Source organism: Dipodomys merriami, unplaced genomic scaffold (genome assembly GCF_024711535.1).
Source record: "Dipodomys merriami isolate MVZ:Mamm:240054 unplaced genomic scaffold, mDipMer1.0.p SCAF_11, whole genome shotgun sequence".
Lineage (NCBI taxonomy): Eukaryota > Metazoa > Chordata > Mammalia > Rodentia > Heteromyidae > Dipodomys > Dipodomys merriami.
In genome coordinates, this window is record NW_027202382.1 from 40,461,179 (window position 1) to 40,486,921 (window position 25,743).

At 41.1% G+C, this 25,743-nt stretch overlaps 1 protein-coding gene across 4 annotated transcripts in view; it reads right to left on the minus strand.

Moving 5' to 3' along the window:
- Window positions 1–25,743, minus strand: part of Scai (suppressor of cancer cell invasion) — a 136,835-nt gene that overhangs the window by 8,594 nt on the left and 102,498 nt on the right. For all 4 annotated transcript variants that reach the window (XM_070013459.1, XM_070013467.1, XM_070013476.1 and 1 more), the window contains 5 exons: window positions 11,630–11,731; window positions 11,300–11,401; window positions 10,357–10,435; window positions 7,996–8,095; window positions 3,622–3,703 (listed from right to left, as the gene is read on the minus strand). In XM_070013459.1, coding sequence (XP_069869560.1) covers window positions 3,622–3,703; window positions 7,996–8,095; window positions 10,357–10,435; window positions 11,300–11,401; window positions 11,630–11,731 — 465 coding nt within the window. The remainder of the gene's footprint in view (window positions 1–3,621; window positions 3,704–7,995; window positions 8,096–10,356; window positions 10,436–11,299; window positions 11,402–11,629; window positions 11,732–25,743) is intronic.

The window sequence follows — 25,743 nt, forward strand, 5'->3', positions numbered from 1 at the left end:
ATCGTAAGTAAGAAAACTGGGGGGCTGGGAAGGTGGCTCAGTGGTAGAGCGCTTGCCTTGCATGCATGAGGCCCTGGGTTTGATTCCTCAGCACCACATAAGCAGAAAGAAAAAAAAAGCCGGAAGTGGCACTGTGGCTCAAGTGGTAGAGTGCTAGCCTTGAGCTGAAGAGCTGAGGGACAGCGCCCAGGCCCAGAGTTCAGGCCCCACAACCGGACCCCCCCCCCAAAAAAAAAATAATCAATCCAACTTCCTAAACTAGTTTACACCACCAATAAATGTATAGATGGTTAAATAAAAGCACGTTTAAAAAAAAAGATGATAGGGGCTGGGAAGGTGGCTCAGTGGTAGAGCGCTTGCCTTGCATGCATGAGGCCCTGGGTTCGATTCCTCAGCACCACATAAGCAAAAAGAAAAAAGCCGGAAGTGGTGCTGTGGCTCAAGTGGTAGAGCGCTAGCCTTGAGCTGAAGAGCTGAGGGACAGCGCCCAGGCCCAGAGTTCAAGCCCCACGACTGGACCAAAAAAAAAAAAAAAGATGATAAACTGTTTGGCAAAGTAACAACAAACTCCTAGGAGTAAAATAAAAATGATTTTTTTTAAAGGGCCGAGGATATGGCTTAACTTCTGGAGTATAGAGTGGCTGCCTAGAAAGCACAAGGCTCCAAATTCAATCTAAGTGCCACAAAAAAAAGGGGGAAAGGGGGAGCCTAAACTACTATGAAAATAAGTACGTGACATGACTTACTATGTTCTTAGAAATAAACTTGTTCTAAAATTCCATTTTACTAATTTATCATTATTTAAACCAACCTCAAAACAGATACTATTTTTGGGAGGAGCAGAGAGAACTGGAATTTGAACATAGAATTTTAACTTTTTTGGTGCCTGTACTGGGGCCTGAATTCAGCGCCTGGGCTAGCACTCTACCACTTGAGCCACAACTCTATTTCTGGCTTTTTTGGTGGTCAACTGGAGATAAGAGTCTCACAAACTTTCTTGCATGGGCTGGCTTCAAACCATCATCCTCAGGTCTCAGCCTCCAGAGTAGCCAGGATTATAGGTACGAGCCCCTAGCACCTGGCCAGCCAGTCATGTTCTGACTTGCCAACTGCAATGCACTCTGCATTGTATGTTTTAGAAGTATGTTTTAGAAGGTTTCATTCTTTAAAGGAATGATACTGTATGGCCTCTCAAAAAGAAATGTCAATAGTTTTTTTTTGTTGTTGTTTTTGGTCAGTTGTGGGGCTTGAACTCTGGGCTTGGATGCTGTTCCTGCGCTCTTCAGCTCAAGGCGAGCGTTCTACTGCTTCAGTCACAGTGCCACTTCTGGATTTCTAGTGCTTTATTGGAGATAAGAGTCTCACAGACTTTCCTGCCCGGGCCGGCTTTGAACCATGATCCTCAGATCTCAGCCTCCTGAGTAGCTAGGATCACAGGCATGAGCCACTGGCACCCGGCTTGTCAATAGTTTTTAACAAGTTGTTTTCAAATAATCTCAATAGTTTTCTTGTTCATCAGAATATTGAAATCACAATGTTTATATAAAATATATTTTGAGGGGCTGGGAAGGTGGCTCAGTGGTAGAGTGCTTGCCTTGCATGCCTGAGGCCCTGGGTTCAATTCCTCAGCACCACATAAGCAAAAAGAAAAAAGCCGGAAGTGGCACTGTGGCTCAAGTGTTAGAGCACTAGCCTTGAGCTGAAGAGCTGAGGGACAGCGCCCAGGCCCAGAGTTCAGGCCCCACGACCGGACCCCCCAAAAAAAGATAAATAAATAAATAAGTAAATAAATAAATAAAATATATTTGAGGTTGTGAAAGGTGACATCCAATAATGATGTGTCATTGAGAGGAATCAATGCAATATTAAAATTTTCTAAATATATATAAAAATGCATGCTAAGGAATGAACTTGATCTGGCATATCAATACATTCTATCATCAGATTATAATAACCAACTTCTTTTTCATTGACAAAGACAAAGAAGAATGTTTCCTGTGACTTCTGTGAAGACACACATTTGCTCAGACTCTTGGCTTTAAAAGTTTTTTTTGTTTTTTCTTTTTTGTCCATTGTGGGGCTTGAACTCTGGGCCTGAGCTCTGTCCCTTAGCTCTTCAGCTCAAGGCTAGTGCTCTACCACTTGAGCTACAGTACCACTTGCAGTTTTCTGGTGGTTTATTGGAGATAAGAGTTTCACGGACTTTCCTGCCTGGGCTGGCTTTGAACCGTGATCCTCAGATCTCAGCCTCCAGAGTAGCTAGGATTACAGGTATGAGCCACCGGCGCCCGACTTTGGCTTTAAAAGTTTAAAGGCAATAGTAACCAATAAGCCCTTTCCTTCAGTAAGCTCTCACTCTCTTCTCCTACCTTTTAAACCATACACACAAGAAAGTAGACACTTATTTTTCCTAAACCTCAAAAATTCTATTATTAAACTTTAAAAAGCGGGTAGCAAGAAGTAATAAGCTTTAAAATTGAGAGCAGGCTAGATGTTATTGGTTTGCTGTTAAAAAAGAATCATGAAACCAAAGGCAAACCATATACTGAGGGCCATCCCTTTTTCTTTTTTGTCAATCGAGAGGCTTGAACTTAGGGCCAGGGCACCATCCTTGAACTCTTTTGTTCAAGGCTAGTGTCTACTACTTTGAGGCACAGCTCCATTTTCAATTTTCTTGTGGTTAATTGGAGATAAGAGTCTCATGGCTTTTCCTGCCCAGACTGGCTTTGAACCTCGATCCTCAGATCTTAGCCTCCTGAGTAGCTAACAGGCTTGAGCCACCAGCACCTGGCTTGGCCATCCCGCTTGGTGATTAGGTATTTCTGGTCCTGAAATCAGCTACTGTTTGCTCATCATGTTGTTGGTGCCCATGAACCCTGATAACAGAAAAAGCTTTTCATCCAGGTCTGAGCACCAGCATGTGTTAGGACAGAGGCTTCATAAATAACACATTCTAACACAACACAAAGCACACTAAAGGTTGTGTTTTCAATTTTCTATCAATTCTTATAGTTTGAACTCTAACAACCAATTTTAAAGTGTTTAACTCCTGTCATTCTCTTAAGAAAATCATTGAAAAGCATTGTTTCAATAGCAAAATATTTTTTAAAAGACATGTTAGATTATTCTTACAACATTCAATATTACTTGGTTGTCATAATTTAAAAAAATCAATCATATGTAAAACAATATGTTAATATTCAAAGACTACCATTGTGTAAGGTGAGACAGAAGTTTCATTCAAATTAGAGCAGCTCAGTGTGTAGAAAGGAAAAACATTTGAAAACTAGAAAATAAAATTCATTCATATGTCTCTAACTCTATAAAAGAATATTATTCTGGGTTATAAAACAAAAATAAACCTTCCACCAGAGATCTTGGAAATCTTGATTATTTTTTTCCTGCAGGAGGATTTATTATTTTCCACTGAGTGTCCATTCATGCGTTTTCTTCTTGTTTCTATTCATAGCACCAGATCCTGACTAGCATGCACAACCTCAAAAGAAAAGAAACACTAAATCCGAACTGTGTAAATTAAGTTAAAAAATGAAAAGCACAATAAAAAGGCACATGCTCCAAGGGGCACCCCTGATGGTGCCTGTGTGCACTGCTCTTTCCCACCTTGTAGGCGACACTGTTGGAAGAGTCCACAATGACGAACAGGGGCTTCCTTGTGAAAGGGTACAGGTCTCCAGGATGAAGGCTGCAGAAACAACAATTGTGAGTGAAGGCACAACTATGGCAGCCAAAGCTTAAAAATCCTGCTCAGTCCTCCTCTTAATGACAATGCTGGGAGAAAACCAATTCATAGTTATGGAGAGAACAAAACATGTCCATATTTACTGGGACTATCTAAGTAGGCTGACCTGAAAAAATGTTGAGAGACAATTATTGGGAATAGTTAAGCTAGCTGGGTGTGGTGACTAGCTACTTGGACGGTTGAGATTGAAGGATCATGGTTCAAAGATACCTTGGGAACGAATTTTTGAGAGTACATCTCAACCAGTAATCTGGGTGTGTTGGTGTGGGCCTGTCAACCTACCTATACAGGAAGTTTAAATTACATTGGTCTGGGAAAAATGTAAAACCCCATTCCAAATAATAAGAAAAGTAAAAGGGCTAGGGATGTGACACCAATGGTAAAGTACCAGACTAGCAAACTAAGGCCCTGAGTTCAAATGCCAGTACTGGAAAAAAAAATCTAAGCTAAAGTGAAGTCTTCATATTTAAAAATGAATAAACAGGGGCTGGGAAGGTGGCTCAGTGGTAGAGCGCTTGCCTTGCATGCTCAAGGCCCTGGGTTCGATTCCTCAGCACCACATAAGCACAAAAAAAAAAAAAGCCGGAAGTGGCGCTGTGGCTCAAGTGGTAGAGCGCTAGCCTTGAGCTGAAGAGCTGAGGGACAGCGCCCAGGCCCAGAGTTCAGGCCCCACAACCGGACCCAAAAAAAAAAAAAAAAAAGAATAAACAAACAGCATGGAGACTTCAGAAGTCAGTATGTAAACAAATGCTGCTGCTTCTTTTTTACTTTTTAAATTTTTCTTGAGACACAGTTCTAGGCTGGTTTGGAACTCTCTATATAGTCCAAGCTGACCTGAACTCATGAATGTCTTGCCACAGTCTCCTGATTGCTGGGAAGTACATGGTTAGAAGTATGTCGTTTATTTGTGTTTGTGTGTACATGTATGTGCTAGTCCTTGAGCTTGAACTCAGGGCCTGGGTGCTGTTTCTGACCTTTTGTGTTCAAGAATATTGCTCTACCACTTGAGCCACAGCTCCACTTATGGCTTTTTGCTGGTTGACTGGAGATAAAAGTCTCACAGACTTTACTGCCCAGGCTGGCTCAAACTGTGATCCTCTGATCTCTAAGTAGCGATGATTACAGGTATGAGCCACTAATGCTTATAGTATCTGTTTTTAAAGTAAGAAAAAACAGTACAGGGGCTAAGAAGGTGGCTTGGTGGCAGAATGGTTGCCTGGCATGCATGAGGCCCTGGTTTTGATTCCTCAGCACCACATAAGCAGAAAAAAGCTGGAAGTGGTGCTGTGGATCAAGTGGTAGAGAGCTGGCCTTGAGATGAAGAGCTGAGGGACACCAACCAGGCCCAGAGTTCAGGCCCCACGACCGGCCAAAAAACAAAAACAAAAACAAAACCCCAGTACAATCACATCATAATCATATCTGCATTGTAATGGAATCTCAAAATATTTATCTACTTGAAAGATATTAAATTCTTCCAGCTAATGTTAATATTAACCATCATGCTACATTTTCATCTTCTAACTGAAAGTTTGTATTTTTTTGACCAACATTTTGCATTTTCCCTAATCCCTACCTGCTGGCCACCACTTTTCCTCTCCCAGTGCCTGTGAATTTGACTTTTAAAAATTTTATTCTGGGCACTGGAGGCTCACGCTTGTAATCCTAGCTAGTTAGGAGGATGAGATTTGAGGATCGTGGTCCAAAGCCAGCCTGGGCAGTCTTGGGGCTTGTACTCAGGGCCTGGGCACTGTCCCTGAGCCTCTATGCTCAAGGCTAGCAATCTACCACTTGAGCCACAACACCACTTCTGGTCTTTCTGTGTATGTGGTACTGAGGATTCGAACTACTCAGGGCTTTATGCATGTGAGGCAAGCACTCTACAACTGAGCTACATTCCTAGCCTCCATGAGACTCTTATTTCCAATTAACCACCTAAAATCAGAAGTGGAGCTGTGGCTCAAAGTGGTAGAGCATTAGCCTTGAGTAAAAGAACTCAGGGACAGCACCCAAGCCCTATGAGAAAAAAAATTACATATAAGTGAAATCATGTAGTATTTATTCTGTGTTTAATTTTGCTTAATGTCCTTCAGGTTCATACATGATTTCACAAACATTACGATTAACTTCTGTCAAGGCTGAATAATATTTCAGTATGCATGCATGCATATGTGTTTATGTGCATGCTATGTCAAACAATTAGGTTGTTTCTGTGTGTTGACTTTCAAGAATGCTGTAATGAAGTCAGGACTGCAAATACCTCTTAGGCACACTTCAAAGAGTAATATAACTTCATTTCCTTTGAATATATATTCAGAAATGGGGTTACTGAGTCATATATTTCTGTTTTTAATTCTTTTTTTTTTTTCCTTGAGACAGGTCTCACTATTTAGCCCCTGGCTAAAATTCAAACTCTTGAATTCCTTGCCTTAGCCTCCAAAGTTCAAGGATTATAGATTTTGGGCTGGGACTGTGGCTTAGTGGTAAGAGTGCTTGCCTAGCATGCATGAAGCCCTGGGTTCAATTCCTCAGTACCACATAAACAGAAAAGGTGAGGAGTAGTGCTGTGGCTCACGTGGTAGAGTGCTAGCTTTGAGCAAAAGAAGGTCAAGGACAGTGCCAAGGCCCTGAGTTCAAGCCCCAAGACTAGCTACCCTCTCCCCCACCCTCCAAAAAAAAAGGATTACAGGTTTGGACCACCACAAGCAACCTATACTTAATGCTCAGAGGTGTTTTCTACCAAGATTATACCGGCTCACACTCTAAGGATTCCTTGTTCTCCACATCCTCACCAACACTTGCTTATCTTGAGATAACAGATGATAACAAACAGTATCTTATTGTGGTTTTAATTTGCATTCCCCTGATAGTTAATACTGTTGAGTACATTTTCATATATCTGTTAAGTTTTTCTAAAATAATTTAGGACTAAAGTCAACAAGAACATGAACATGTTTGTCAAAGTACATTTTGACACCAGACATGGTCTCTCTTCCCCATTCTTTAATATGAACAGTTGATACTTTTATGTAAAATGTTATTGTAAATAGAGTAAGTCTTTTTTTTTGGTATTAGGTTTGAACACAGGGCCTTGTGCTTCATAGGAAGGTTTTCTACCATTTGAGTCATACCTCTAAGTCCATTTTTGCTACAGTTATTTTTTCAGGTATGGTCTGTTTGTGCCAAAACCTTCTACCTAGAGCCTTTTGTATAGCTGACATTACAAATGAACACCATCACACACAGCTTAGATGAGAAGGGGACTTGCTAAATTTTGCCAGGGCTGTCCTCAAGATCTTCACCATCTATGCTTCTGGAGTAGCTGTGATTATATGAACCATTCCACCTGGCTCCATTTTTATTTTTTATTTTTTTTATTTTTTTAATTATTTTTTTTTTTTTTGTCGGTCGTGGGGCTTGAACTCTGGGCCTGGGCGCTGTCCCTCAGCTCTTCAGCTCAAGGCGAGCGCTCTACCACTTGAGCTACAGCGCCACTTCCGGTTTTCTGGTGGTTTATTGGAGATAGGAGTCTCACAGTCTCTCCTGCCCGGGCTGGCTTTGAACCGCGATCCTCAGATCTCAGCCTCCTGAGTAGCTAGGATTACAGGCGTGAGCCACCAGCGCCCGGCTCCTGGCTCCATTTTTATTTTTAATCATCCTTCTCTCAACTAGAGAAATTCTAGGCACAATAATTGCCTAAGCAATGTGAAGGTACTTTCCTTATAAACACAGCAAGCTTTCATAGCTGAAATCATATAACTAAGTAAATTTGTAGGCTATCAAACCAACAAAACTGTACTTAAAATTCTGTATTGGCTGGGGATGTTGTTCAGTGGCAGAGTACTTGCCTAGCATGTATAAGGCTGTAGGTTTGATCACTACTACTACTACTACCACTACTACTATTACTACTAAATTCTTAAGTTTATATTGATGAAAAAAAAGTTTATATTGACATATTTGTTGTCCTTCCAATTACAAAAAAAAATTGTTCACTGTTAAATTCCTAATGAAAGTGCAGTGCCTGATATATAACAGATACTCAAAAAAATATTTTTCAATGTAGTTCTAGTTTTCTATGTTGATACAATGCTGAAACGTTGCTGGCATCTATCTTAGTAAGTGTTATTAATGGTAGTCAAAAGGAACAGTCCTACTAGCAATCAAAGTCTCTGCTTCACTTACTGTTTTGAAAGGAGAGGTAGGATTCATACAACAGAGACATAGATACATACCAGTGCATTTCCTTGTGAGACTGATTTCGTTTGTGGATAGCATCTCCATTTATAATGTCCCGGTTGCTATTGGTAAGAACACCTCCAAAGTCATAAGGGCCTATCAAAACAAAGGGAGAATCCTAGAATTCAGCTGGAGGGTAACATGGATCTGATATTGATGCAAAAGTATCGCAGGAATTTCTCATTATACAAACTAGAAGATAATTACAAAGCAGTCTACTTATCTTAAAATCTAACATTTTAGTTTTATGCAATATTTAAATGATTTCAGCATGTTGCTTATTCAACATTAAAAAATCATTTAATTATTCATTTCTTCAAACAGAATATAATGACAAACAAAACAAGAATCTACTGTGTCCCATTAATTTGGGTAGTAAAAGAGATGTTCAAAATAATTTCTACAATGCAAGCAAAATTTAAATGTCTCTTTTTTTTTCAGTCACGGGGCTTGAACTCTGGGCTTGGGTGCTGTCCTTGTGCTCTTCAGCTCAAGGGGAACGCTCTACCTCTTGAGCCACAGCGCCACTTCGGTTTTCTAGTGCTTTATTGGAGATAGGAGTCTCACAGGCTTTCCTGACCGGGCTGGCTTTGAACCATGATCCTCAGACCTCAGCCACCTGAGTAGCTAGGATTACAGGCATGAGCCTGTCCGGCCTTAAATGTCTCTTTTAAACAAAATTACTTTAAAAGGAGTTGCACACTGAAATCCTAATCTTCAAAATGTGTGCAAATATGTACATGTGTACACATACATATATATCTATATCTATATGTCTATACTTTCCCAGGCTGGTTTTGATCTCCTGGGATCAAGAAATTCTCATATATTTATTAGACCTTCTGGCTCTAATAAATATAATTTAAAACGAGCTAACTGCAAAATTTAGAGAAAAATATTAATGGCATGTGAAAATTCTCAGCCAAAAAACCCTCCTTTTTAAGAAATGCATTGCAATATTCAAGTTTGTGAATCTTATCACTATTTTGTCTACCATGTTAGTTTCGTTCTGATTTTGGCCTTTTCCCACAGGCCTTGTAAATCAGCCCACTTGTGTCCAAGGCGAACAACAATGTTTAGCCATTCAGGAAATCTCTCCAAAAGGATCATTCAGCTATTAGCCATTATGTATTTTTTTTATTTGTAGTTTTAGTCCTGGGCTTAAACTCAGGGCCTGGATGCTCTCCCCCAAGATTCTCAAGGCTAGAGCCACAGATCCATTTATAGCCTTTTGCTGGTTAGTTGGAAAGAGGAGTCTCATGGGCTTTCCTGTCTGGGCTGGCTTCAAACCACAATCCTTAGTTCTCAGCTTCCTGAGTAGCTAGGATTACAGGTGTGAGTCACCAGTGTCCTGCTTACTCATTATAATTTGAGAAAGTGGTCAGTGTGCTAAAGAAGGGACCTAGAAACTGGCTACATAATGGAAACGCAGAAATAATCTTTTATAAATAAAATCACTAACTTTTTAATATAATTCTAAAGCAGTTAAGAATGTGCCTCACTTGCAATGCAAGTTGATATACAATCCATTAAAGCCTCACTGCAGCAAAGACTATGGTGATTTATTCTGTTTTGTTTTCATTTTCACATTTTAAGAGAATCTATATTCATGCAAGGAAGATGGCAGGGACATGCATTTTATAAAGGAATGCAAATTTCAACAAACAAATGAGGAGGAAAATGTTTAAAATGTTAGGAAATTCTTTTTCCCCAAAGATTTGATTGCCTTATTCACATCCAAGTTACTCATCTATTCTGACCCATTTCTGGACATATATATTCTGGATAGTTTAAGGTTTTTATTCTGAAACAGCATCCCAATATTCCACAGATTGAATCCATAAAAACAAAATAAAATAAAGAAAAAAACAAAAGCACTGAAAGCGAGATCATAACAAGGACTTGAACTTTCACAGTTACAAAAGTACACTGATTTCTACAAAGACTTTCAGCCATGATATAGCCGCTGACCAGAACCCCGAGTTCACTAGAGGCTCACAAAAAATTCAATGTTGTTTAGTACATAGCTGGGCTTGCTTACTCCCTCACTCTTTTCAACTTTAAAACACAAAACTCCGTATTTATTTATCTGATTAAGATGCTTTGAGCAAATTTGATAGTGAAGCACATATTTCATATATGAATTTTCTGATCTTTATGGGCTTCAGGTTTAATAGTTCAGCAAATAAATTAGACTGGAGTAGCTGCAAGATTGCCAACTCAACAAGCAAAGCAGCTTTTCAATTTGGAAGCCTGTTTAGAAAGATTGATATGGTCTGTGGGCTCTGGGCCATCGTCTTGTAGAAAATAAAGACAATTCAAGCCCTGCTCACGATGGGAGCATTCCTTTATTGTACCTTCACTATCAGAACGACCTGTGGGGAAAACGCCAGTGGCTGACAGGTAAATCAGAAGCACACTATTGGCAGGCAGCTCCTGAAATTAAAAAAAAAAAAACCACATACACAAAACAATAAACAGGAAAAACAACACAGTTTTATTTACAGGTCAGGACATTTTAAAGTTGTGAGGAAAACAGGAATGTAACTTAACATACTGTTGTCATTTTCTAGAAAAGAGTTGCTCCTGGTTCTGACTTAAAACCACTCAGCAAAGGTACACTATTAATCTATAATGGGAAACTGTTGCCACAGCTGGGAAAACAGTCTCTGCTTCAAATGCCCCACCTCACCCCACCACTTAGAGATTGTTCTCTGCAAACTGGAACAGAGGATAAAAAATCAACAGTTTGTCTAAAAAGCAAGGTAAACTTTAGGATTCCTGTTTCTCATCATTCTTTCTTTCCTTGTTTTCCTTTTTTTTTTTTTTTTTTTTTTAAAGACAAGATAGCCCACACTGGCTTCAAACTCTCAATCTTTCTGCCTCAGGTTTCCAAGTGCTGAGATTACAAGTATGTACCACTACCCCATTCGTCTTCACAATCCTTCTACCTCTGCTTTCTGAGTTCTGGAATTATAGGTGTGCACATCTCTTCCTTTTACAGAGACTGTTTTCTAGGGCTTCCTGGATATGAGACATGCTATACAACCTGCTAGTTTCTCAGGTCTGCATTGACTGTTAAACCTAAAGTGGTCTAGTGATCAAAACATGGTAAAACAAATTATGACACAATGGGCAAGTTTCATGCCCCAGAGAGCTGTGATTCAGACTGCTGTTGAGAGGCAGTTGTCCATGTCATATTTTCCCTGACTTCTTGACTCCACCTCTGAAGAGTGACTCTCAGATTCCACTAAGGATATCCTTTCCCCCCAGCAGAAGATAGTACTGGACCACACGTACCTTAAAAGACGCTGCTAAGAATGTATACAGCTGGCTGAAGGTAGGTTTGTAGAGCAGATACTTGTGGGGATTTTCTCGCCTGGCAGGCTTGTCAACTGACTCCTATATTTCCACACAAAGAACAACATATGTGCAGGCTTTATTTGACAGATGAATTACAATGCCTACTTTCCCTATCCCCTTCTGTCAAACATCCATCATTGTGCTCACTATCACTATATTTATCAATTTTTCTATGTCTCATAAAGAGAGCGCTTTCATTTACCGCCCCAAGGGAAAAAGCAGAGGCAGCAGGAATTAGCACATTTGCAAATGTAGGGAGCAGATCACCTGCATTCCTGGTTTATTCATCTGAGAAGCTAAATTCATTGGCTCACGTTCCAGGGCTTGTAACATCCGGAACATGTCAACGGTCAGTTCACTAAACTTAACCTGCAAGAAAAACAAACAGGGCTGTTGGTGCGGTTTGGAGACTTAGGGTCTTTAATCATATCATCACTCTTGGGCTTCAAGTGTACTTAATGATGTTAAAGGGGCTTTGGTCTTTTTTTATTTTTTGGGTCAGTCATGGGGCTTGAACTCTGGGCCTGGGTGCTGTTCCTCAGCTCTTCAGCTAAAGGCTAGCACTCTACCACTTGAGCCACAGCACCACTCCCAATTTTCTGTAGTTTACTGGAGATAAGAGTCTCACAGACTTTCCTGCCCGGGCTGGCTTTGAACCACAGTCCTCAGATCTCAGCCTCCTGAGTAGCTAGAATTATCGGCATAAGCCACTGATGCCCGGCTTCAGCTCAAGAAATTCTTAAGGCAGAATCTTGAAGATTCATGGTTGGTGTCTCACACATTTAACTCTAATACAGATGGATGCTGGATATATACAGATAAAGAGATAAGAAATATCTTTTGTCTATTCAAGGCCTTGCACATTGCTAGGCAAGAAGTCTACCCCAACCTTCATGCTTCAGAAAGATCAAGAAAAATTTTTGGTCCTCCTTAACCAAAACTTTGCAGAACAAATTCAGAGGAATTTCTCCTCATGTTGAATGTTCTGAAGCAGGACTTGAGTTTCCTGGAATGTGATTCCATACACCCATCACTCACTATGTCTAAACAAGAGAATGAAACAGGGCATAGAGATAATGGCCAGCCTAGCCTCTCACTTCCAAAACAAGGCCTCTAATGAGTGTGCGTGCTTTAGGCTGTAACTAACCTGGAGGCTTCAGGAAGTGGTAAGGAACAGATCACCCTTACAATCTCCTTAAAAAAGTTCATCTTGGGGCCAGGGAAGGTGGCTCAGTGGTAGAGTGCTTGCCTTGCATGCATGAGGCCCTGGGTTTGATTCCTCAGTACCACATAAACAGAAAAGGCTGGAAGTGGCGCTGTGACTCAAGTAGAGCACTAGCTTTGAACTGAAGAACTGACAGACAGCACCCAGGTCCAGAGAGTTCAAGCCCCACAAACAACAACAAAAAAGTTTATCTTAAGCTGGGCACCAGTAGCTCATGCCTATAATCCTAGCTACTCAGGAGGCTGAGATCTGAGGATCATGTTTCAAAGCAGGCTCAGGTAGAAAAGTTCCCGTGAGTCTCTTATCTCTAACTAGCCACTCAAAAAAAAAATGGATGTGGAAGGCTGGGAAGGTGGCTCAGTGGTAGAGTGCTTGCTTTGCATGCATGAGGCCCTGGGTTCAATTCCTCAGTATCACATAATTAGAAAAGCCAAAGTGGTACTGTGGCTCAAGTGGTACCACACTAGCCTTGAATAAAAGAGTTCAGGGACAGTGCCCAGTCCCTGAGTTCATGCCCCTCCCCCGCAACCCAAAAAACTATAAAACTTTGGCATCAGGCTTACCCAAACAACAATCAATACTATGTATCTTCCTGCTCAATCTATGACTATGCTTTCTTTCCATAGCATCTGGATCCCAAATGCTACTAGCTGTACCCTCTGTATAAATCAATCTCACTGTGCCATTAGCACCAGCACCCCTGTGAACAGTTATTCTCACCATTCACCAAGATTATAGTGACACTTTCCTAACTGCTCTGCCTCCTGCATTCTGGCTCTAACTCATTCACCACATCTACAAGCAAAATAAGCTTCTCAAAATGTGGGTCTCATCATGTCCCTTGCCTTACATCAGATTCTATGCTGGCTTTCTAATGCACTAAGCAAACACAATAATTACTTGGGCCCTGCTAACATAGCCCACCTTTCTCTCTCCTTGCGTCTCCCTTTGATCTTTCCCACTGGCTAGAGTAGTTTTGTTACTGTGTCCTACCCAACTCCAGGTTATATCCCTGGTTCTTCTGATGTCTGGCAACTTAGTTCCTAAGTTAGTTCCTTACACTTTGTTTCTAACTAATGCACTGTCTCCGGGGAAACATCCAGTAACCTCCGAGACTAGGCCAAGTGATGGATAGATTTAAGAATTACACACTTTTCCCTTATAACATTTGTTGAAGTAGCTACTGGATAATCTCCAAGTGTCAGTTATGTGGCTAATGCTCCTTTCACAACAAAATGGTGAGCTCCCTTAGGGAAGGCACCTTATCTTTTTTGTTAATCCTACACATACCCATATTCACACATGAATGACATTCAACAACAAGTACACACTGAACAGATGAATTTGTTGAACTGAGTCTTTCACTATGAGCCATTGCTTATATTTTCATATAAGCAAACAAAACAACAACCTCTATAGCAAAACATAAAAACAAAACTATAGATAGTAATATAAAGGTAGCCTTCTGTCAGTGCTACCTTTTGAAATACAGAGATGAATCTGCAAGAAAAGGAGATCTCCCCAGGGTGTAGACAGGAGAGGTTCAGGAGGTGGGTGGTGGTTGTGCCCCTAGCTGTTGTAGGATGAGGGCAGCACTGAGATGCAGGGAAGAAGTAATAGGGAGAACTCCCTTGCATATGTGTACACAAGCCCAAGTATAGCTAGGAACACAAAGACACAGCCCCAGGACAGGAGGCCCTGAGAGCAAATCTATTCCAGAGAGAGACAGAGGCAAACTACTGCGAATTAGGATTTGCTCTAGGGAGACATGGAGAAAAGTCTTTTCAAAGAAGTCACAAGTCTAAATTTATTTATTTGGGCAGAACTGTGGTTTGAACTCAGGGCCTCTTGCTTGCTGGTGGCCTCTACTAGTTGGGCCACATGTCCAGCCCAATGCCTGCAAGTTTTTTGGGAAAGGAAACACAGAATCCCACTGGAAGAAGATATCTAGGTCTCTAAGAATTCTAGCTGACAAAATTGTAGCAAAGGAGACATAGTCAGAAATCATAAAAGGAAGAAAAAGGCAAAACTCATATACAACATGTTAGAAAAAGGTTGTTTCATATGCCAGCTAGATGAAACAAGCAAAATCATGAAGGCTATCAAATGAAAATACTCTAACACTTTACAAAATAAAATAAAATTAATGAATGGCATTAAATTCTGCTTTGCATAGGATAAAGTTAACAACAGATCAATAACGTCACAAGAAGGTGTGGCTATAAAATGACTAGAAAGGAAGCTATAGGGCTGAGCTTTCAGGGAGAGGGGAATGGCAGAAAGAACAGGTTACCATCAGAGGAGAGTTGACTGCTTTCTGTCTCTGAGGGTAGCTACTAGCTTTAACAGGTAAGATGCCAGGTTTTTGCCTGAGGAGGGAGCATGATGGGGGACAGAGAGACCACTGATGGTTCAAAGCCAAAATGACATAATACGATATAAAGGGATTTAATCACAGATGGGTTTCTCCCAGACATTTATAAAATTCTAAAGTTGCACAGTACAAGAGACTATAGAGTTTAAGCCAGAAACCTCTGAAAAGTGAACTGGGTAAGTTTCCAGTTTATAAAGCCAAGACTAGAGAGTTCTAAACCCTTCAAGAAGTAAACTTGATGAACATGTCAAACTCTCAGCTAAGGCTTGGCAAATCCAGGGCCTAACACAGAGGTGGCAAAGATGGATTGTGGTTTATCAAAATGGTAACACTGCCCTAAATTCAGATTCTGGATGAATTTGGGTGGCCAGTCCCCACTTTTATGCTCAGCAGAAGAAATATATAAACCTTACTATAGAAAACTCACCTGGAATGTATTATTTTTAGATATATTACAAGGGACTCAATCATATACATTAGGCAAGCAAAGAATCAAGGTGGTATAATATAAGTGAATTAAGAAAATGAGAAATAAGCAGTAGGATAGAGCCACTGGTGATCTAGATAGTTAACAGAAAAAAACTTTTAAGTAGCTGATAAATATGATCAATGAAACAGAAAGAGACAGTAGGACACAAATGAAAGGTTTGCCAAAAAATTAACATCTATAAAAAATAAAAATTAAAAAAAAGGAATCAAATGGACAGGAAAGACCACATTACTCTCCCCCACCCCACCCCCGCAGTTGTGGGGCTTGAACTCTGGGCCTGGATGCTGTCCCTCAGCTCTTCAGTTGAAGGTTAGTACTCTATCACTTGAGCCACAGTGCTACTTCCAGGTTTCTGGTGATTTATTGGAAATAAGAGTCTCATGGGCTTTCTTGCTCAGGCTGGCTTTGAACCATGATTCTCTGATCTCAGCCTCCTGAGTAGCTAGGATTATAGACGTGAGCCATCAGCACCCAGCTCCATGTGACTCTTATCAACAATTCACCACTAAAAAAGCAAGAAGTGCTAGCCTTGAGCAAAAAAGCTCAAGGACAGCACCAGGTCCTGAGTTCACACCACAGTATCGATACTACATATATATACATACACATATACACATATATATATACACACATATATGCATATATCTACACATACCATATATAAACATATATATACACATATACACATATATGACTGATATATATATCTACTGCTGATATATAAATATATACATATATAAAAATAAATCTACTACTGCTACTATATAGCAGTACATTTAGATTGTTAACTCAATTTGGTACTAGCCTAAATCACTATCTGTAACAAACAGATTTAAAATGATAGACTGAAATGGAAAAAATATGGAACCAAAAAATGTAGATTGTGCCAGCTACATAGGCAGCAGCCATAGGAAGACTGATATTCAAGGTTAGCCCAAGCAAAAGGCCTCAGGACAATCTCAAATAAGTTCAAGGTGGTGGTACATGCTTGTTAATTCCAAGAGGGAAGTAGTCTTAGAAGGACCAGGAACCAAGGCTGGCCCAGGACAAGAGAAAATAAGGCTCCATCTTAAAAATAAAGTGTGAGATGTAGTTCAAGTGGTAGATCATTAGGCATGAAGTTCACATCAGTAGTACAATGAACATACACCAAACAACAACAACAAAAACCCTAAAACATAGAATGTGAAACTTGAAACTTATGAAACAGTTTAGTGGGAGACTGGACAGGTAGGAATACAAATTTAGTGAAAAGGAGAAAACATCCTAGATTAAAAAGAAAGAAAGAAGGGGGAACCAAGATGGCGACGGGGCAGTAGGGAAACGCCACAGCTCTCTCCAACCAAAGAGTTCGAGTTCCAACGCTTAATCTCCCCAAGAGACCGACAACAACAAAAAGACGAACACTCAGAGAAAAACCAGAGGCGGAGAATAACAAAAAAAGAAAGAGAGGAAAAGAAGAATTTCAAAACAGAGAAAAGCGAAGACCCCTCCCCCAACCTTTACTGGCCGCGCGGCAGTGCGCCAAGCCGCCAGCCAGCCGGCCCCGGCGGGGGCTGGGGGAGCCCCAGAGAAACAGCAGAGACACAGGGAGCCGCTTTCAGAACATCAGGTACTGGTTTGCAGAACAGCAGATCGCCAGGAACAGAGAAACCTACCAGCCGGGAGTCTCCACGAGGATCCCACCCCCACCCCTCACTCTCCACCCGAGCAGAGAGGCTCCATCCCGCCAAAGCCGCTCGGCATCAGCAGAGTGACAAAAGGACCTGTCGGCAGACCACCCGGCCCGCCTGATCGCCATCGCTACGATCCAGCACTCTCCACCCGAGCAGAGAGGTTCCATCCCGCCAAAGCCGCTCGGCGCGACAAAGGGTCCTGTCTGCAGACCACCCGCCCGCCTGATCACGATCACAACGACCCGGCGGGGTCACTTGAGCCCCAGAGGTACCGAGAAGAAGCTGCCTGAGCGTGGACACTCTTGACCCGACAGCTTCGACAGAGGCAGAGACAGAAAAGAATCACACAGAGCCACCACTGCCCAACCCAGCCCGGATTGCAACAACAACTGACGACCTACACCACACAGAAACAACCAGCTCCAGGGTGAGTACCCCACAGGGGAAGTGTATCCCTCAAGGGAGACCAGAACTGGAGGGAATCCCCAGACCCTGACCTAGACTCCCTACCCCAGCACCCGGACCACAGGACCCACTAAAACTGGGAACTGTTTGAGAGCTCCACCAGCCCGTGGAGCACACTCAGCTGGCCAGGCTAGAGCAAGAGCACCCCTGGAAGGGAGCTTAAATGCCCAAGCCAGGAACAGCGCCCCTGGGTCAAGACTACCAACAGTAGAAGAAATTTGAACTGTGTCCCCCAGGCTGTATAACCTAGGTGGTATACACATCAGCACAGGCCTAACGAGTGCACTCCAGGCTGCATAACCTAGGTGGTATACACATCAGCACAGGCCTAACAAGCGCGCTCCAGGCTGGGGCCGGAACCAGGCCCGGGGATCCGGCGCCTGAACAACACAACCAACTCCTCCCAATTGAAGTAAAAAGCTGAGCATACGCCTCAACAGAGGGGAGAAAATCAGGAAACAACACTCCCCCGGGAAGCACGCCTGTGACAACAAAAGACCTGGAGGCCCAGGACAAGAGAAGCCCAAACCCCACCAAAACTCCACCCATATACCCTAGACTGGGAATTGGGCAACACAGGCTGCCAGCACCTGATAGTAAGCAGGAGCTCAGACTGTTAAGGCGGCTCAGCAATAGAGTGATAGTCTTGGATGTATGAGGCCCTGGATCTGATTCCTCAGCATCACAAAAGCAAAAAGGGTCAGAAGTGGTGCTGTGGCTCAAACGGTAGGGTGCCAGCCTTGAGCTGAAAAGCTGAGGGACAGCACCCAAACCTAGAGTTCAAGCCCACAACCAGCCCAAAACAAATAAACAAAAACACATCAGGAGCCCATAGCAGACTCCAGCATTTGGGAGAGTGCATCCAGAGCATCTGTTCTTCACAAGAGCACCCGTAGGAGCAAACACAAGCAGTCTAGGCTGCTCAACCCTTCCAAAGGCGGGAACTGCCAGCAATCTACAGCAGAGAGCTGAGAATCCTAAGTAAGTCAGAATAGCAGCTGGAAATAGGCTCCCAACAGAACCCAGATCAGGCACAGACTCTCTCTACCAATACAGAATCAGCAACCAAGCAAAGACAGACACACCAAAACAAAATTGAAGAGCAGTCTCCTGAACCTCCATGCGAAAATCACAGAGAAAAATCACAAGGTTTACTACCACCCAGGACAGCAAGCTCACCTCAAAAGCCAGCAGCCACACAGGGGAGAGCCCCAGTGGGAGCAAAGCAGGAATGGAAGACAAAGGCTACTTCCAAGGGTTGCTGGAGGCAATGACTCAAGAAATAAAGCGAGAAATTGATCAGAAATTGAAAGAGCACAAGGATGAACTATCCAAAGAGATACAGGGTATCAAACAAGAGATGCATGCAAAAATAGAAGCTGCACAAACCTCAGTAAGAAGTGAGATAAACGCCAAATTAGAGGTAATGCATACCTCATTGAGAGGTGAGATCAGTACTCTGAGAACCAACATTGAATCCATAAAGGGATCCATTTCCTCCATGCAAACCACAATAGAAGCCACTGTCAACAGAGTGAATGAAATGGAAGGTAGAGTGTCAGATACAGAAGACAGAATACACCAACTGGACCAAAAAGTGACAGATATGGAAAAATCACTCAAATTAAACCAAAGGGATATTCAAGAGCAAGCAGATAATGCTAAAAAATTTAACCTTCGCATAATTGGAGTGGACGAAGGTGAGGAATTCCAGAGCAAGGGAATGCAACATCTATTTAACAATATAATCAATGAAAATTTTCCCCACCTCAAAAACGACCATCTTAACTACATCACAAAAGCTTATCGAACACCCAACAAGCAAGACCCCAGGAGAAACACTTCTAGACACATTATAGTAAAAATGATAGATCTGAATAATAAGGAAACAATCCTGCATGCAGCAAAAATGAAGAAGGAGCTATCCTACACCGGGAAAAAAATAAGAATTACTGCAGATCTCTCCACACAAACAATGAATGCAAGAAAAGCCTGGGAAAGCACCATACGAGCCCTGAAAGCCAATAACTGCCAACCCAGACTGATCTACCCGGCAAAGCTAGCATTCACATTTGATGGAGAACTGAAAACTTTTAATAGCAAAGAAAAAGTAAATGAATACATAAACATTAAGCCAGCATTACAAAGAATTCTAAGAGGGGGGACACAACCTGAAGAAAGCAGCCAGGAACTGGGGCCTGCCCCAAACAGGTGTTACTCAAAGTCTAACTGAGCAAGCACAGGAGGAAAGGAAAAAAGAAAAACTTAGGAAAACGGAATGGCAGGGACAACAATGCATCTCTCTATACTTTCTCTTAATATAAATGGGCTGAATTCGCCAATTAAAAGAAAACGAACTGAGGACTGGATAAGAAAACAAGACCCATCCATCTGTTGCCTTCAGGAGACCCACCTCTCAGCCAAACATACAAACAAACTCAGAGTGAAGGGGTGGAAAAGGATCTACCAATCAAACGCCCCCAGTAAGAAAGCAGGTGTAGCTATCCTGATATCTGACAAAATAAACTTTTCATTAAAATCAGTACAGAAAGACAAGGACAGACACTACATATTAATAAAGGGAACAATCCAAGAGGAGGATATAACCATCATCAACTTATATGCCCCAAATATTGGTGCACCCAGATATGTCAAACAAATGCTCTCAAACTTACAGAATAAAATAGATCCCAATACGATAATACTAGGACACTTTAACACACCACTCTCACCAAAGGACAGGTCTATCAACCAGAGGATTGGCAAAGAAGCTACCGAATTAAGAGAGGCCATACTTCAAGTGGAATTAACTGACATCTACCGAGTATTTCACCCTAAAACAACACAGTACACATTCTTCTCAGCAGCTCACGGAACTTTCTCCAAAATAGACCATATCATAGTTCATGCAAGGAACTTAAGCAAATACAAAGGGATCGACATAATCCCCTGTATCCTATCTGACCACAGTGGAATCAAGGTAGCTCTCAATAACAAAGCATACCGCAGAAATTTCTCCAATACATGGAAATTGAACAGCACACTCCTTAACAATGCCTGGATAACAGAAGAGATCAGAGAAGAAATAAAGCATTTCCTACAACTCAATGAAAATGAAAACACCTCACAAAGAAACTTGTGGGACACAGCAAAAGCAGTCCCGAGGGGCAAATTTATTGCCCTCAGTGCCCACATCAAGAGAATGGAGACAGACCAAGTAAATAATCTCATGTTGCAATTAAAACAGCTAGAAAAACAGGAAAAAATGGGACCTAAAGCTACTAGAAGAAGCCAGATAACCAAATTAAAAGCAGAGATTAACCAATTAGAAAATCAGAAAACCATAACCAAAATAAACCAAACAAAAAGCTGGTTCTTTGAAAAAATAAACAAAATTAATGGCCCATTGGCTAGATTAATTAAAAAAAGAAGAGAGGAAACCCATATTAATAGGATTAGGGATGCCACGGGAAACATCACCACATGTACCCAAGATATCCAAACAATTCTAACAGACTACTTTCAAAAGCTATACTCTCTAAAGGAAGAAAATCTGGCAGAAATGGATGCATTTTTAGAGAAATACAAGTTGCCCAAACTGAGCAAAGAAGAAGTTAACCAATTAAATAAGCCAATATCCTATAATGAGATACAGGAAGCTATCAAAAGTCTTCCAACAAAAAAAAGCCCAGGACCAGATGGATTCACAGCAGAATTCTATAAGACCTTTAAACAAGAACTAATAACCATACTCCTCAAGCTCTTCAGAGAAACAGAGAAGGAAGGAGCTATCCCAAACTCATTCTACGAAGCCAATATCACACTCATCCCCAAACCAGGCAAAGACCCAACCAAAAAGGAGAATTACAGGCCAATCTCCTTGATGAACACAGATGCAAAGATCCTTAACAAGATTCTAGCTAACAGAATCCAGAAACACATAAAAAAAATAATTCACTATGACCAGGTAGGCTTCATCCCAGAGACACAGGGATGGTTTAACATACGTAAGTCAATAAATGCAATACAACATATCAACAGAGCCAAGGTCAAGAATCACATGATTATCGCCACAGATGCAGAAAAGGCCTTTGACAAAATTCAACATTCATTCATGCTAAAAGCTCTGGAGAAAATAGGAATAGAAGGAACATTTCTGAAAACAATAAAAGCCATTTATGACAGACCAATAGCCAATATTATACTTAATGGGGAAAAGCTACAACCAATTCTCCTAAAATCAGGAACAAGGCAAGGATGCCCACTGTCTCCACTCCTCTTCAATATAGTCCTAGAACCCTTAGCCAGGGCAATAAGGCAAGAAAAAGACATTAAAGGGATCCGCATAGGGAAAGAAGAAGTTAAACTATCCCTTTTTGCAGACGACATGATACTATACCTTCACGATCCCAAAAACTCCATCCCCAAACTCTTAGAAATCATAAATCACTTCGGCAAAATAGCAGGATACAAAATAAACCCACAAAAATCAGTTGCCTTCCTATACACTGATAATGTACAGGAAGAGAGGGAAATAAAGGGAGCAACCCCATTCACAATAACCTCCCCAAAAATAAAATATTTAGGAATTAACCTAACCAAAGATGTAAAAGAACTATTTAATGAGAACTATAAAAAGTTAAAGAAAGAAATTGCAGAAGACACTAGGAAATGGAAAGACCTCCCATGCTCCTAGATAGGCCGACTTAATATAGTAAAGATGGTAATACTTCCAAAACTAATATACAAATTCAACGCAATTCCTATTAAAATCCCAATGACGTACATCACTGAAATACAGAAAACAGTCCAAAAATTCATATGGAACAACAAAAGACCTAGAATAGCCAAAACAATTCTAGGGGATAAAGACAATATGGGAGGGCTATCCATGCTGAACTTCAAACTCTACTACAGAGCTATAATAACAAAGACAGCATGGTACTGGCACAAAAACAGACCCGAAGACCAATGGAACAGAATAGAAGATCCAGAAATAAATCCACAGGCCTACAGCCAGCTGATATTCAACAAAGGAGCCAAAGACATACAATGGAAGAAACACAGCCTCTTCAACCGCTGGTGCTGGGAAAACTGGGCAGCCACATGCAGAAAACTAAAAGTGGACCCCAGCCTATCACCATGCACCAACATCAACTCAAAATGGATTAAAGACCTTAACATTAAACCTGAATCTCTGAAACTACTGCAGGACAGAGTAGGAGAGACACTTGAACTAATAGGCACAGGAAGGAACTTCCTGAACAGAGTCCCAGGGTCACAACAAATTGGAGAGAGACTCGACAAATGGGACTACCTTAAAATAAAAAGCTTCTGCACAGATAAAGCTATCGCAACCAAGCTAGAAAGACAACCAACTAATTGGGAAAAAATATTTACCAGCAGTATATCAGACAAGGGGTTAACATCCTGTATATACAGGGAACTCAAGAAACTAATCCCTCCCAAACCCAACAAACCAATTACTAAATGGGCAAGGGAACTAAAGAGGGACTTCTCAAATGAAGAAATAAAAATGGCAAAGAAACACATGAGGAAATGTTCATCATCCCTGGTGGTGAAGGAAATGCAAATAAAGACAACCCTGAGATACCACCTTACCCCAGTCAGAATGTCCCACATCCACAAATCAGCCAACGACAAATGCTGGAGGGGATGTGGAGAACGAGGAACGCTATTATACTGCTGGTGGGAATGTACACTCATACAACCACTTTGGAAAGCAGTCTGGAGGGTCCTCAGAAAGCTAAAGATTGACCTCCCTTACGACCCAGTCATACCACTTCTAGGCATCTACCCTGAACAACAGGAACCAATATACAAGGACACGTGCACCTCCATGTTTATTGCAGCACTGTTCGCAATAGCTAGGATATGGAAACAACCTAGATGCCCCACCACAGATGAATGGATCCAAAAATTGTGGTATCTATACACAATGGAATATTATGCAGCCATTAGAAATGACAAAATAATGGCATTTGCAGGGAAATGGATGGAGCTAGAAGGAATCATGTTGAGCGAGGTAAGCCAAGAACGAAGAGACAAACAGTACATGGTCTCCCTGATAAGTGGATGATGAATCCAAAATGTTAGGTGATATGACAAAACTAACAGGACTTAAGAAACAAAGAACTCCCACTCATCTGGTTGAACCACTACTAAATATCCCCATGCTGCTGATCACATATATGGTATATAACATATGAGCACCGTTATATATTACAGACTGTGATAGACAATGTGCTCCAGGAAAGTTAGAATGAACTTGTGACTTTAAATGAGCATCATTATTCCACAATACTTTGAATTTCCGGAAATTAAGTAATCACTTAATCACGATCAAAAAAAAAAAAAAAAAAAAAAAAGAACCTTGGGGAAGGGAGGGAGGGAGGGGATGGTAGGGGGAAAACAATGGAGGGGGTAACAATGTTCAAGAGGAAGTGGAAGTGTACTCATTACCTCACTCATGTAACTGTAACCCTCTGTATAGTATCTTTACAATAAAAAAAATTTAAAAAAAAAAAAAAGAAAGAAAGAAAGGAAAGAAAGAAAGAAAGAAAGAAAGAAAGAAAGAAAGAAAGAAAGAAAGAAAGAAAGGAAGGAAGGAAGGAAGGAAGGAAGGAAGGAAGGAAGGAAGGAAGGAAAGAAGGAAAGAAAGAAGGAAGGAAAGAAAATATGGAAAAAGACTCAGTGCTGGTGGCTCACACCTGGAATCTTAGCTACTCAGGTGGCTGAGATCTGAGGATTGTGGTTCGAAGCCAGCCCAGAAAGAAAAATCCTTGTGAGACCTATCTCCAATTAACCACTCAAAAACCAGAAATGGAGCTGTGGCTCCCAGTTGCTAGTGTTCGCCTTGAGCAGAAGAGCTCAGGGACAGTGCCCAGGTCCTGAGTTCAGGCCCCACCACCAGAAAAAATAAATATAGAAAAAGAGTGTAAGGGGCTGGGAAGGTGGCTCAGTGGTAGAGCGCTTGCCTTGCATGCCTGAGGCCCTAGGTTCAATTCCTCAGCACACATAAGCAAAAAGAAAAAAGCCAGAAGTGGCACTGTGGCTCAAGTGGTAGAGCACTAGCCTTGAGCTGAAGAACTGAGGGACAGTGCCCAGGCCCAGAGTTCAGGCCCCATGACCGGACCCCCCCCCATAAAAAAGAAAAAAGAGTGTAAAAGACAGAACTGACACTAGCTATATGACTGGAGCCCTGGAATGATAGGAGAGAGGCAAGGTGGAAAAGAGAAATGGAAGGAGGGACAGAAAGAAAAGAAGAAATAATATTAAAGACATAATGGCTATATTTCAAAATACACAATAGATATCCACCTACAGATCCAAGAAACCATGAACCTGAAAGCAAATAAATAAAACAAGTAAATAAAAGTAAATGGCACCAGGCGACACCAGAGTAAAGCTGTATCTGAGTCACTGCCCATAGCATACAGAGGAAAGAAATGTTTTCCTCAACCAGAAAATGTGACAAATAATAAATCTAACAGATGATTTCTCAACAGAAAATAAAAGAAAACAGATTAACAATTAAATCTATACATTGACGAAGGAAAGCCAGTATACAACTTAAGATATATAATTCAGAAATTACAACTAAATAATAACACTTCTGAAAAAATAGAAACAAAGGAAAATTCATCAGAGGTACAGCTGTAAAAAATGAGAAGGAATACTCAGAAATAAAATAATTAAGCCAAACGCCTGTGGCTCACACCTGTAATGCTAGCTACTCAGGAGACTGAAATCTGAGGATGGTAGTTCAAAGCCAGCCTGGGCAGCAAAGTCTGTGAATGAGATTCCTACCTTCACTAAACTACCAAAAAAGCTAAAAGTGGAGCTGTGGCTTAAGTGATAGAGTACTAGCCTTGAGCATAAAAGCTCAAGGATAACACCCACACCCAGAGTTCAAGCCCTAGGACAAAAAAAAAAAAAAGTAACTAAAATAATCCCAAATGTAAACATAAAATACAATAAGTTAGAAGAGAAAGGATTCAAACAATGGTAAATACAAATGATATTAAGTGCACAAAATAATATGAGTAATTTCTTAGGTAATATGAAATACAAAGAATTAAAACGTGAAACAAAAAAATAGAGCAAACAGAAGGAAATACATCAGTAAGG